This window comes from Triturus cristatus, chromosome 12, assembly GCF_964204655.1.
Source record: "Triturus cristatus chromosome 12, aTriCri1.1, whole genome shotgun sequence".
NCBI classification, from domain to species: domain Eukaryota; kingdom Metazoa; phylum Chordata; class Amphibia; order Caudata; family Salamandridae; genus Triturus; species Triturus cristatus.
Window position 1 is genome coordinate 544369650 of NC_140595.1, and position 14435 is coordinate 544384084.

Below are 14435 nucleotides of genomic sequence, written 5' to 3' on the forward strand. Positions count from 1 at the left end.
AACAAAAACGAAACTGGTACTTCTGTACCAATATGCAAATGCTCTCCAAGAGCTCCTGCTAAACAGTGATACAGCGGCAAGTCTTTCAGCAGTCTCTGGCATTCCAAGTCCAGGCCTTACCTTGTGCTGCTTGAGCAGAAAAGGAAGCAGCATCAACATGCCGCCATCGTGGACGATCCACCAGACATCGATATTGCCTTCAATATAGCGCTCGTGGTTACTGGGATAGAACGAGACGTTTTTGGGGACCATTAGTGCTAGATGGGCCGCGGTGGTACACCTCACAGTGTCTGAAAAACAAAAGAGAAAAACATGTCCACCGCTTCTAAGAGATGCATAACATTGTCATAATTTAGTCTTCTTTAAACAGATGGTTAAAGAAAGGAGCAAAGAAAATGTACTTCTACCGACATATATTTGAATTAATTTTTGGAAAAAAAGACATGCAATGCATATTCCACTGTGATGTGCAATTATTCCACACCAATAATCTCAAATTGTAGCCAAATGTATTGCTCCACCACGGCTTGTCCTCGACAGTTTTGAATACCTATCAGCAAATGTTTGTTGTAGAATACTGAGCACTAATCTCTTGAACAAACTTCCTCCTTTTATCTGTGTATATGACCTCAGGCTCAAGACTATTTGTTTCCTTTTGTTGACACAGTAATGCCCTTTTTACATTCTCCGGAATAACGAACAGGAAGAGCAGCAAACAAAACAGTATTAAACAGAGTATAATGAAATATGCTGGTCATTAATCAACTATGATACAGCACTCACGACACAACACCTTGCATTGCAAACACTCAATTATTTTCTTACTATATGTAAGTCTATGTAAGCATGTGAATCAATAAAACATAGAAGCTGCAAAACCTCGTTAAAGGGAAGTAACGTTTCTTTTTGCAGTGTGAGATTAAATATTGTGCACTGAAGTTTCACCAGTGTTCCTGAACCAAAAAGTGATCGAAGCTGTGATGTTGGCACGCAGCAAACAGGTTTCTGAATAATTACTGCACTACCATCATCAACCAACTTTATTTCGCACTTCATAAAAAAAATGCATAAAATACATGCATAAAAGTAGCATAAAAAGTACATTAAAATTAAGCGTACAATAGATCAAAAATTTAAAGGCAGTACCAAGCCCATAATAATACACTTTGCATAAAAGGTTGAATCAGAAAATACAAACATAGGCTTAAAAAAGACAGATTAAAAAAACTGTTAAAATTTGATTCAATGTGCTAAAAATGTGGTGCAGAAGGCCGTACGGGATCTTATGGCGGCCAGTAAGAAGGAGGCTGACGCAAAGCATACCAATGGGTATCTAGTGAAAAGAATAAAGAGAGCTGTGGCTACAGTCCTCACTGATAATTTCCTCAAGAGCAGGACAATGAAAGCCTTCCTCTCTATGTGTAATTAGCAAAAAAGGAGGAGATGTGAAGGTCGATCGGGCTGTCTTGTTGTTTAGGGAAAAGTGATTATTTAGGGAAGCCAGCATTAACGGGATAAGATTCAGTCTGAATCTGGTCAGGATGAAACCATGCTGGTTATTCTCAATAAACCATAAATATGAATGGTTTGATATCTGTGGTATTGAATCGTAAAACTTTACGGTTTGTTTCCCTTCATGACTATTCCACCCACCAAGAGAGGCTTAATTGATAAAAATGGTCTTTAATCTCGATTTCGGCAACTGTTTGTAAAGAGTCGGGGTATCATACAGAAAGGCGAGACCCAAAGAGGTACAAGTTTCTCTGACATATAATAGCCAGGGGATTCTGTGGACATAATTTAAATTCATAATGTCTTTAAGGATTTTTTGATTTAGACCCACAGTGCCCCTTTTCCATATAGATAGCCAGAGAGAGAGGCGCTAATCTTATGGCATCTGTAATAAAGGGTATGCTGGCTTCTTTGTGGACTATAAAATTCTTACTCGATTGTGGGACGGACAATAGTCTTTTTAAGAATTTGTCTTCATGCACTTGAAGAGTGCTTACATCACTGATACCCAAATTGCTGCCCCATAAGTGGCCATTGAGAGCGTTTTTTGCCAGATAAATTGTGAGCATTTCGAGTATTGACTAAGGGCCTAATTTTTTTAGAAAATCTAAATAGGGCGGCAATACTTTGAATCATTAAGTTGGTTTGGCTTTGTAACATCTCCTTCTGAAATTAGTTATTGTCAAAAACAACCCCTAAATAGGGAAACATTAGAGGAGGTACCTAATTTTAACTGTCTAGTGTGTATCTGATTCTCTTTTTTTTTCTTTTATCACAACCTATTACCATGACGTAGGATTTGGCTTTATTTATGTGCAGGTCCAAGTTGTGCATAAAATCTGAGATTTTGTAGTGCCTTGGGTGTCTTAGCCAATAAAACAGCATTGTCTGCGTAGAGGAGAATAAGGAGGGCAGACGGTGAAAGTAACGCAGTGTCTTTTGCAACCTCAGGCAATACCTTGTTTAATTTTTTAGTATAGAGGGTGAACAGAAAGGGGGCCAAGACGCAGCCTTGCATGATACCCCTTCCGATTTTGAATGGCTTATTGCATTCACCGTTTTTCCCATAGCGTACCATGGCAGTGGCATCCAAATATAACTCTCTAATAAAGTAAGTGATAGCATCATCCGCTTCCATCTCCTTCAGCATCTTCCATAGTTTACTATGGACCACGCAGACGAAGGCCTTGGATAAATCCATTGGGAATTTTTCGCTCTGGTATAGTTCCCAATTATAAGGGTCAAGTTGAGACATTGGTCTAAAGTTCCCCTGACCTGTCTAAACCCATATTGAACTTCTGTGAGGATGTTCCTTTCCTCAGTCCATGTTTCCAGTTTGTTTAACAGCAATCGACCCATTAATTTGGCTATCAAGCAGAGAGACTGAACGATAATTGGCAGGGATGGAAGCATCTCCTTTATTTATATGGGGGGGGTTAGAAATAACTGGTCTGTTCCCAGCTATTGGGAGGGATCATGGAAAATACATCAGAGCAGGGGTATTATTGGTATTCCCCCGCATTAACTGGGTCCCCTGCTTAATTGCATCCCAGGTTGCGGGGCACTCCCATGGTCGGCTGCAACTGATAGACGGTCTGATTGAGGACGGTGGGTATAGGCAGTGACAGAATTACTCGTAGTGTGTGTAATGTGTGATGGTTGATTAATAGATGGATTTTGCCGTGTTGAGGGTCTACTTGTGCTTAGTAACTCCTCCAGATTGAGTTCAATATTGTCCAGGCGGGATGATATCGGGGTAATTAAAATAGAAAGTCTTGCACAAAAGTCTTCTAGGGGAACCAGTGACCACGACTGTCCAGGGGCATCGGCACCAGGCTCTGCTCTGGATGGGTGAGGTGATTATTTCCTGGATTTCTTTGCTCTGGTAGAGGGTGGTTCTTTTATGGGACCTTTCTTGCTCTTGCCTTTCATAGTCAATGAGGCGGGGGGCTTAGCTGCAATGGAGTTACTGGGCAGGGAAGGAATGTCAATGACAGGAGCGGTGTCGCTTGTTGATAAGTCACAGTGTTCAACAGTGCCCTCGGTAGTAATGCATGTATTGAGCTCTGCAGATCCAGGTGCAGTGATCGTGAGATTTTTGAACCCTTCGTTAGCACCAGGGGCTCCATCCCCCAAGGAAAGTCTGCGCTCCGTCAGGGTAATCTCCACGGAAATAGCGTTTGCCGCTTTGGTCAAGAAAGAATGAATGGTGGATAAGGTTGGTCCTGAATTAGGAGTAGGAATTTACTTTTTCTTACCCATCTTGATACGGGCACCAGGCAGCACAACAGTAAGAGGCTAGGGGGGAGGCCAAGCCCAGCCTCCTCTGGGCTCTGACTGGCGTAGATGGGCCTGCCTTTGGCCCGGGCTTTGCCCGGTTGCGTCCTCACGTGCGTACTGCGGGAGTGCAGCACGCTTTTTAAGGTCCAGGGAGGGAGGAACAAGGAACCAGAAGTGATGCCAGAGGGAGATGGGAGTTGTAGTCCACTCCCCGGCAGTGCCCCGTAAGCACGTCTGTCCCCTTGACTCTCCTCAATGGTAAGTGGTACTCAAGTCTGCCCTCAGCTCCCTTCTGCACAGCAATTCAGTGGCCAGAACAATTACCAATACCTCATGCATTGCACTGTATAAATGCGTTGATAGACCTCCACGATACTCACTACAGACATTATATTGTAATATATGCTCCTGAAATCTAGCACTGTTCACTTCTTATGTTGGATGGTCGTTCACTCTAAGTCCCAAGCAGTTTATAAGCAAATTTGTAGGTAGCTTGCTATCCATCTAGTAACCACTGGTTTCGTAACTAAATAACCTCTATGTCGTTGACCAAAAGCAATAAACAAATATTTGCTAGTTCTGCTTACGATCTCCATCATTGCAAGTATATGAATTTCCTGATCACCTGTCAAATCGATGTTACTGGCAGAAAGCTAGCTCACATTCTCTAGAACTGATGCTGTGGGTGCCTGGATAGTTAATCTGGGCACATTACCTTTATTCTTGAAGCAAAGGGACCTATTTGCAGTGCTTGTGCAGTGCCAGTAGAAGATCCTGTGAAGATCAGCTTTATCAATGTTTTTTTGTTTTAATTTGACTTTCAGCTTTTTAACCATATGTTTGCTTTTCTGGCAAGCCAGGTGCCATATTATTCATATTATGGACAATAGGTGCAACAAACATATGCTTCTCGGTTTCAGCAAAGAATACATTGTTTTTCTTGTCTGTGTGGATCAACACCATCTACTTTAGCCGACTTTAGAAAGCTGATAGAGCTAGTCCCAACATCTTCATTAGTTCATTGTTTGGTTGAGTTTGATTTCTTTACCTCCACTCGCCATTTACCATCATGTCGATCATCTGTATGCCCCACTGGTAAAAGGAAGCATCAGTTGAACGGCTTTTAGTTGGATGGAGCCTCTAATTTAATACATTTGATAGAACAACCACTGTTTTGGCCCTCTCTGTGCTCACCACCAGATTCTTCCCCTACTCCAGATACTAACCAAGGAACAGCACAATGACCAGTCACAAATATAGTCCTACAGACAAAAATAAGTCAATTCATGAAACAATCAAAGCCAACAAACATCATCACTGTTTTCATTGACTGGAACATCTTCTATAAACATATCTATCTATTTAAGGGTTGAATGTGATTTTTTAAAATGGTCATAAAATCTAGCTAGCACAAGGACTAAACTGGTTAGTTTGTGACTGAATTACAATGTTAAATATTAATCCAATTTAGCAGCCTATCCATAAGATATGGATAAAAGTGAATAGCCTGTCTGCGTAGAGGAGTGGCAACCACTGTCAAGCATTCAATAATTATTCTTACGGCAGATTTTGCATTGAAAGGGAGATCTGTGAAATATGTATGTTTTCCACTGTTGGAATTGGCTCTTTTTGCAGGGTCATCCCTGAACGTTTTGCCTTCCTCCTAGTTTTTTTTCTGACCTGGTGTTGGTGGTTTTAGGACTCTGGGTACTTTAGCACTGTTGTCCAGGGTAACGTGCGTGTGCTCTGTGTGGTAAACATGGTAAGATTGGTCAACACCTGTTTAGTGTATTTAATTTACTTGTCAGACCCTTGTAAAGTGGTATCTCAGATACTCTGGGACAGTAAATTAAATGCAACTGGTGGGCTTGCAGCGCTGTTTGCACCACCCACCAAAGTATGCTTTCAAACCGGTCCCAGGCCTCTGCCATTGCAGGGCCTGTGCGCGCAGTTTACTGCAACTGTGACGTGGCATGCAAAGTGGTTGCCACGTCTGTGACCCCCCCTTTTACTGCACGTCAGTCACCCCCAAGGTAGGCCCTAGCTAGCCCTATGGGCAGAGTGCATTATAGGTTAAAAGGTAGGACATGTACCTTAAGTGTGTGACATGTCCTGGTAGTGAGAAACAGCAATTTTTGGTTTCTCACTGCTGCGAGGTGGCCCTCTCATAGGAATGCATTGGAGACTCCCTGATAGGGTGCCGATTCCGATCCTGGAAAAAATGTCCCCGTACGACTCGTATCCGGTCTTTTTACCGTACGAATCGTACAAGTGCCGTACAAACTGCCAAGTACGATTCGCATGGGAATAAGTCCATACTAATCGCATTGGGAATAATTCCCCACACGTCCTCAGGTCGGAATATGTGTCCGACACGTCCCCGGACGATTTACCGTACAAATGTGAAAAGTGAAGTCTGACCGCGCAAGTACGATCCATCCCGTGTGTCCGATGTTACAACCGTATGGAAAAAACACCGTCCGCACCGAACTCCCATAGCAACCATGGAGACATGTGCCCACATATGCGCCGTACCTCCCCCACCCCCCGCATGTACGCGCCGTACCCCCCCAGCCCCCGCATGTACGCGCCGTACCCCCCAGCCCCCGCATGTACGCGCCATACCCCCACTAGCCCTCGCATGTACGTGCCGTACCCCCCCCCCAGCCCCCGCCAGCCTGGGGTCATTTTTGTGGTGCTGGTAGGGCGCAAAGCCCGGAGATAGTGCATAATGTGTTTATGCCGGAGGTGGTGTATGCACCTAAGAAGTGGTACTACGGTACACTTCTAACTGTGATTTATGCCTAATGTTTTTATGCATAATATGTTTCTGCTAAGTACAGTATTTTACCAGTTGTCACTGGTTGTTTAACTACTTACCTCTCCGTATGGTTTTGACAGTGGTCAGATTGGTCTTGTCTTGTATATACTCCCCTGTGAAGTATTGCCTAGTGCCAGGTGTGTTTATGAGTAATATAAAGGCTATTTTTACATATCCTTGTGTGAAGTTTCTTTTGTAGTGTGCCTAGTGTGTCGTCACTGTGTGTGTTGCGCAAACGCTTTACACATTGTCTCTGGGATAAGCCTGACGGCTTGTGCCAAGCTACCAAAGGGGGTGAGCAGGGGTTATCTTCAGTGTGTAACTCCCTTGCCCTGACTAGAGTTGCAGTTTCTGCCTGGCTTAGGCACGTGCCCTAGCCCACCAGAAATCCCATTTCTAACATCCACATCCTCAAAACATTACTCTTCTGCTTGTCATGCATGGGTCTATTGCATTAAGCATTCTTCAGGCCAATAATAGCCCTGATGTCACCCTCCTGGAGTCATCCTCTTAATTACGATTAGTGATTTTGGTAGTCCACATAGACTTGCCCATTCAAAGTGATACCAGATACGTATGCTGTGATATCAGTACTATGTTTAAGTAGATAGAACATCGACACATAGCTCAATTTATTTTCCAGTGTCACTGAATACACTAGCCAATGTTTCTTTCACTGTTTCCAAGCTGGTGCAATGGAATAATGAGGTGTACAACTAGTGTGGGGCTTGAATTTGTGCAAAATGGAGGCGAACACACACACACACACTGCATGTAAATCTATATGAACGTCTTATTACATTGAAGAAAAATCTTAAATGGTGTTTGCCCATCGTGAAAATCAAAATCTCACTAGAATTGGCCTTGGATATCATTTACTGACTTAATTTTTCCTAGTCTTAGAATAGTTGAGTTTTCGGTCACATTTTTTGGCATAACTTGGGGAAAAAAGCATTCTGAAGAAAACATCACAATGATGATATTTAGTATTTTGTTGGAAGCACTGGTCATACTCTGAGTAAGTGTGTTTTGTGACTCTGATTATGGACTGTGAAGGATTCAACACCGTCAGAGCCATGCCCTCATGAATTTATTGTTCTTTATAAACCTAACATTGACATATACTTGAATGTGTTTGTTTTTCATGTTTAGAACCATTACCCAAGTGTGTTTTCTGATGAAGCAGAAACTATGGGTGTAAACATTCAATAACCATTTAAGATATGTCCTTCTTTTATTTCACCCTGGATACATGAAGAAACATGAATATGACATGTAATCCTTGTATATTGTACGTATAATGTTATAAAATAAAGAAAATTCTATTTTTGTATCCATTAGTACATGCATTTACCTTGTTTGCTTTGTAGGTCCATGCCATTTTAATCATTGTTCCTAAATTGTTCTGTTAGCACCCTGATTTAGGAATAGTTTCAGGGGTACCCTTATTTTTTCAAACAATATGGACTGTGAAGTGTGCACGTAAGGTCTGTGCTTATATAAAACATGTACAATTGGAATCAGTGTTTTTTACTGAGGTGGATTAGCTCTTGCAAGTGCTTGGTTAATATACACTGGTTGCTCGAGAGCTATTGCGTATATGATCATTAATGCGGAATTTTGCAGTAAACTAGTTACACATGATTATATCACTTGCTGTCATGATCAGTCAAAGAGACCATGTTGACCACACATGTCTATGAGAGGGTAGACTGGGGCAAAGCGGGATATGTCAAGAGCAGTGATAGAGGCAAAAGAGGCGTTGAAAGCAAAACATATCCAGGTGATTGACCTTTAGCATACTAGTAATTTTATTTTATACAGGAATGTCATGCAAGTGGGCATGGTGCAAGAAGGGCATGCAGAGGATGATGCCCAGCAACCAAAAGGTAAGGCAAATGTTGTACTGTGAGTAACGCAATGCCAGTGGGTTGGTATTTGCGGAATAGTGGGTGTGTAGAAACAGCAGATCATGCAAGACAGTAAGAATATGTGTACTCAAGTTCCTGCCAGAAAAGATGCTAGTATGCGCCATTCTGTTAATGGCACCATGATAGGACTAATTCCCACATTATGTTGTCTTAGGTCATTTACAATGGTCTCTTTGGTTCTCATTGAATCAGCACTATGATAATATTGCAAGAAATAAACTTTTTATTGTAACAATTAGAGTCTGTTAATTATGTTTGAAAACAATTGCAATTATGCTTTATTTTACTACAGTGGGTGTTTGGCTTTCAACTTCTTAGTATCATTAATATGGGTAACAGTAACACAGGCATGAGGAAAAGGAGACGCTGGTTATGAATCGCTATATGAAAAAAGTAATTTCATCCCTATTTGATTCAAATGAAAAGGGGTATGACTAATACAATTCTAGGTGTATATGGCTTATGTCCTATCTCTAATGTTAACACATGTTAAACTTGATGGGACTCCAAAAACCACTACCAAGGCCTGCTGCTTCAGACCGGTGTCACTGGATCACTGTACCCATTCAGCCGAAGCATTAGCACAGAACTATTAAGGAAGTCATACAAAATACATAACCCAAATACTTTAGTTAAAGGCTTGCAGACAGCTACATCCACATAGCAGCTTACCTATAAATGTCTTCCAAGATCTTGGGTCTTCACTCTGCCTCCATCCATAGGGCCACCCCAGCATCACTGTGTTGTGTTTCATGCCTCCCAGACCACAGGACTGAATGAGATGTGAGATTCCTTCTCGAACTTTATTAGCCACAACCACTTGGCAAAAGCCTTTCACCTTCTCAATTTCCATCATATTCTTTATAGTCTAGAAACAAGAGGGGCACTAGATATCATAACCACAATCAGCTAAATTAAGTCAAAACTATTTTTAATTTGTATAAAAAAGTAGAAACATCAAGGATGAAGAGAATATAATTATATAACCTAGATAAATTATTCTATGAAAATGGCATATCACATTTGAACATCTTTAACAAAAAATACTTTTTGCCTTTAAGAGTAGTGAAGTGTAAGGGAGTGTTTGGTGGATCTTTTACAGACTCTACATGTTTATCTTCTCCTCAGGACACATGCTTTGACATGGCTGTTCAACAGGGACTATAATGAAGCAGCTATTTCACACCAAATGCATTAAATGCTCCCTCTCCTGAATGACTGACCCTCTCATCAATGAAGGAGACAGACAATTGCCATTTTGTTTTCATTTTACCATCAAATGTACAGTTCAAGTTTAACTTAGAAAATGATGGATAAACATACATGTTCAGAGGTGTGTGTTAAAATGAGCTCTAATCTGCATGGCCGCCATCCATACACCATAGTATACAATGGAGAAAATGTCATTTAAATCCATTTGCAATAGGTTTTCACAACCTCAGGCGAATAAAAGGCAAATAATTGGATATGAATCAACAAGATATTTTCACAGTTGTAGACGTGCACTCCAAATAGTAGAATGTATACCCAAGAATACAACAGGCACCAGAGATACAGATAATAACACTGAAAATTGTACCAGCATGATATTTATTGGCCAATGTTTGTGTAAAACCCAAGTCAAGGAAATCTACACATCCAGTCTAAAATAATGACAATTAACATATTGACATGGAAGCTCATGAGCTGACTTACAGTATTCTCTTTGGCATGCCATTTGTCTGGGACTTATGTGACTCAAGGGCAGGTAGGCAACTATTGTGACAAATAATGCAGCTATCCGGAACAAAGTATTACTCCTAACTCGTTAAATTGCCAAGAACCTGTCTTTAGACTGACTTTAATGGAGTAATGAGTTTAAACAGCCAGAGTTTACTCATCTGGTTTTCAGAGAGAGAAGTAACTTTCTTATTTATATTAAGAGAGAATGCTCAGTAAAAAGTTCTTTTGAATGTGCATCTGTGGTTTCTTCCGCTGTAGAGCCTAGTGGTTGATTCCAACCACCCCCTCCCCTGCGTCTGATAATGGTTTGCACTCCTGCGAGGTTTTAGAATGTTACAGTGCGAAGGTTCTATGTCGAGCTCCCTGCGTGCAGCGCGTGACAGACTTGACGGATGACGGCTGTGGCCCCGATGTTATCTCTTCTTAAAATACACATCCTGTGTTAAGAAAGCTGTCGGTTCCGTGTATTCCTGATGCAAGCGGAATCTTCATTGCTACAGCATCCTTTTGCTCGGTCACTGTTCAGTGCTCTGATGGCGATAGAACGCACAGTAAGTCAGGGATACAGCTGCAATTGTCCAGAGACTAATGACTGATGCAGGGTCTGATTTCCATCTTCCCAGTGTGCACAGAGCTATAACTCTTTAGCAGTGTTAGGATGTTCACAGCTTTTCGCTGGCTGTGCACTGCTGACGACAGTCAGTTGATGTACAGTCTATGTACCGCAGGTACAGGAAGACAAACCAGCAATCATAGATTAGGAATCTGGAGATGATCAGTAGAAGAGGCTCACATATGCAATGTCAGCCCCCATTTGTGGGGGCCACAGGTCAAGCAGGGATTTCTGGTCCTCAATCATGAGAGGTGCGAGTCTTGGTCTCTAATATACTGGGTACATCTTTCTATGGCTCTGCAAACTGGCCATGTATAACCCCTCCAGCACTGGACTCTCACTGGTAACAATGGCAAGCAGTCACAGGCTTCTCATGGAGGGAGTATGGGATTATTGAGCTCAGCTCACAACAAACATCCATATAACAAAGGATCATAAAACCTATACTGGACTGTCATAGAAAAGTACTTTATTGCACACTACGACTGAATAGCGCACAGCCGAATAAAAGATGCAACTTAATCTGGTGGCACTAGAGTCTGTTGGGGACTTTCCCCGCCATGCCCCACGAGTCCCCTTCTTCACATCAAATTAATCATCCCTATTGGAATGATGTATCAGAACATGGTTCAGGTGCAGTTCTCTATCCCCCAACACTCCTAGGTCAGTTAGTCTCTGGTGCATCTTTCACCCAATGTGCATGTGAGTTTGTTTGGCCAATTCCTTTCAGCTCAACCATGCTCCCTCACCCCTTCTTGGTGGGAAGCCATTCATCATCCTTGTTATGTCTGTGGCATCTGCAGTTGTCGAAGGCCGCTCAGAAGAACGCTGCATCTCGTCTGGCCCACAAATGAGTGGTGCAGCCCCACCAAAGCTGTGTAGATCTGAATGGTGGTGGCCATGTGCTGGCCGGATCATTTGCAGCAGGTGTGATGACAAGTGTTTTGAAGACAGGACACGACACAGTTAATCATTTCCGGTGGATCGGTTTAGGTTACGTCGCATGGGATTGCTTCTTTATCAGTGGTTCACATCAGGCAGTAGGGGATGGCTTCCCAACGACCTGCTCGGGTCACACCACAGGTCTCTATGGTTTTTGCAGCGGCTCAGGTCATGCCACTTGTGCAGTGGCTATGATCATGCTGCAACAGAGGGTTAGGTCACACTACAGTTGAGAACTTCAAGTGCAGTTGCTCAAGCCATTCTGCGTCTTCACAATTTCTGGCAGGTATTGTAGGAGAGTTTGAAGCCCGCCAACACCGCAGTGGACAGATCGCTCTCCATAGACCTCCACTCCTGCTGACCCGCCACATCAGGGTCATGCTGCATCACACTTCTCCAGGATGGTCGGTCTTCCTAAACACTTGGCAGTCCCCATTCCTCTCTCAGCCAGTAGTCTGGTTTCTATACTCTTCAGAATCGGTGTTCGACTCTGGCATCAAGGGATAGTCTTATGTGATATCCCTCACCTCTGGGAAGCTGGCTGTCAGGCAGACATGAGGTCTGGTTGCATAGCAGTCCTCTGAAAACGCTCGAGCACTACCTTCGTTGGTCCTCGAGAACTTGACACTTGAGCTACTGTGTCTCACTTTTACACAGTCTACGCAGACAGTAGATGTGGATTGACCGTCTGCACTTTCAGGACTGGTTTTGAGTGTTTCTTCTTTCAAGTGTCCTTTCTAGCCTGCTCTCCAGACACAGCTTTTGCATGGCATGGTAGTCTCCAGCATGGAACACCCACAATAGTGGCACAAAGATCTGTGAGCGTGGCTGTCGTCAGCCACACTGAAGAGTGATCAGAGGAAAGACAAAAGGCTGGCCAACCGTAAAAGGTTGCATTTACCATACACCGCTGATACATCAGTCTCTGCTTTCACCATCACCATCTACAAAATGGCAGTGCTAAATGAAGACTGATCAGCAGCTCCTTTCAGAAAATAGCATAACCACATTTCTAAAGGACCCTTTTCTTCTCACTCTCCCCCTTTCACTGTCTAGGTTTCCTTGCCTGCAATTTCAGGAATGTCAGCAATGCACATCCCCTGTTTGGCTAAACAACCTAACTGTCATCTTTTGCAAAAGGCCAGTCCAGGAGCATCCAAAATGTACCTCGTAGGCCTCAATTACTCACTTATACATACCATGCATGTACCAGACAGGCCACTTACACTTGGTATGTTAGCACTAGAATCTATATAAGCACATAAAATAGAGGCTTTATATGTGTGGTACAGTAGGCCTCCACTCCACTAATACAGAAAAAGTGTTGTTACTATAATTAATTCACATAATACAGCATGCTGCCACCACCACTCTACATACTATGCTCATGGCAAGAACAGTAGTTTATTGTTTGCATAATTAGGGCATGCTTGATGCGCCCCTCTTGGTCACAGTACAGGTCCAAGACCTCAGATGTGTCATGTCCTAAGTCTATCCACATGCAAACTCACTAGATTTGTGCAAGGCCAGGGCCAAAAATAAAAAAAAGAGGATACTAGATGCACTGAGTCATACACAGGAAAGGAAACATGGCTGTACACTATGCAGGGGGCATTTCTGTCCCAACAGGTGGCCTCTTGACAGGGAATGCTCCAGGTAGCCCAGCACTCGGGCTTTGCATGAGGATCAATGTTGCATGAAGAAACAATATGCTTCAGCAATTTAAGAGTGCAAGCACATGTGGCTCATACAAATGTCAGACTTGAAGACATGGTACACATCACTGTAGGGATGCAGTGGTTTGGACTACAAATGAGCATTGGGGTACTGGCAGACAATGTACAATAACAATGCTAGGTGCAAAAATCTCACATGGATATTGCCATTTGATAAGGCAAGTGTGTGGAGCAGTGCAGGACTCTACTAATACATGCTTCACATGGACATCAATGTGTTTAAGCATTGTGCATAACAATACAGGGGTTCTGAAACAATGGCATCACACAGACATCAGCATTACAGACAGGGCATTATCTGACACCAAGGTGTGTGTGAGCACAAAACGCATCACTGACAACAGATACCTCAGAGGCAGAAACGGCAGTGAAGTGCAAGGGCTCTCACACGGACCTGTGGCATATTGGGCCAGGCTGAGAATCACACAAAGGCTTTAGACTTTGGGGGTTCCGTTCTGCTCATGCAAACACATCTGGGACACTGAAATTAGGTGCTGGATGAAAAAAGCATGCTGCACAGCCGCAGAGTAATCTAGCCCCTTTTATCTTTCAGATGCAACATACATGTTTTACGTTATGCCTTTTAGTATAATCCTAATCTGTCCAAGGGAGAGAGCCGGCAATTCTGATTCTGGTCACACCCTTCCTGTGGATAGGTGTGAGGAACTCTTTGAAGCAAAGGATGAATCCTGGATGAGCTAAAAAGGGGTCAACTTATATCCATTACAGTGGCTGTTGTCTTTGAACTGTCCACTCAGAGGGCAGAAACCAACCATTGCAAAGTGCAGTTTCCTTTTAGGTATACAACAGCTCTGTAGCAGCTAGCTATAGGGTGGAGTACACCGTCGGCGTATTGGCTTCCAAACTACCCTCTGGCC

General features: G+C 42.9%; 1 protein-coding gene across 2 annotated transcripts in view; it reads right to left on the minus strand.

The window, feature by feature from the left end:
* The window catches only part of SLC12A4 (solute carrier family 12 member 4), a 477810-nt gene that overhangs the window by 89842 nt on the left and 373533 nt on the right, over positions 1-14435 (minus strand). For both annotated transcript variants that reach the window (XM_085638574.1, XM_085638575.1), the window contains exons 18-19: positions 9217-9412; positions 121-290 (exon numbers count right to left, since the gene is read on the minus strand). In XM_085638574.1, the coding sequence (XP_085494700.1) occupies positions 121-290; positions 9217-9412 (366 nt within the window). The remainder of the gene's footprint in view (positions 1-120; positions 291-9216; positions 9413-14435) is intronic.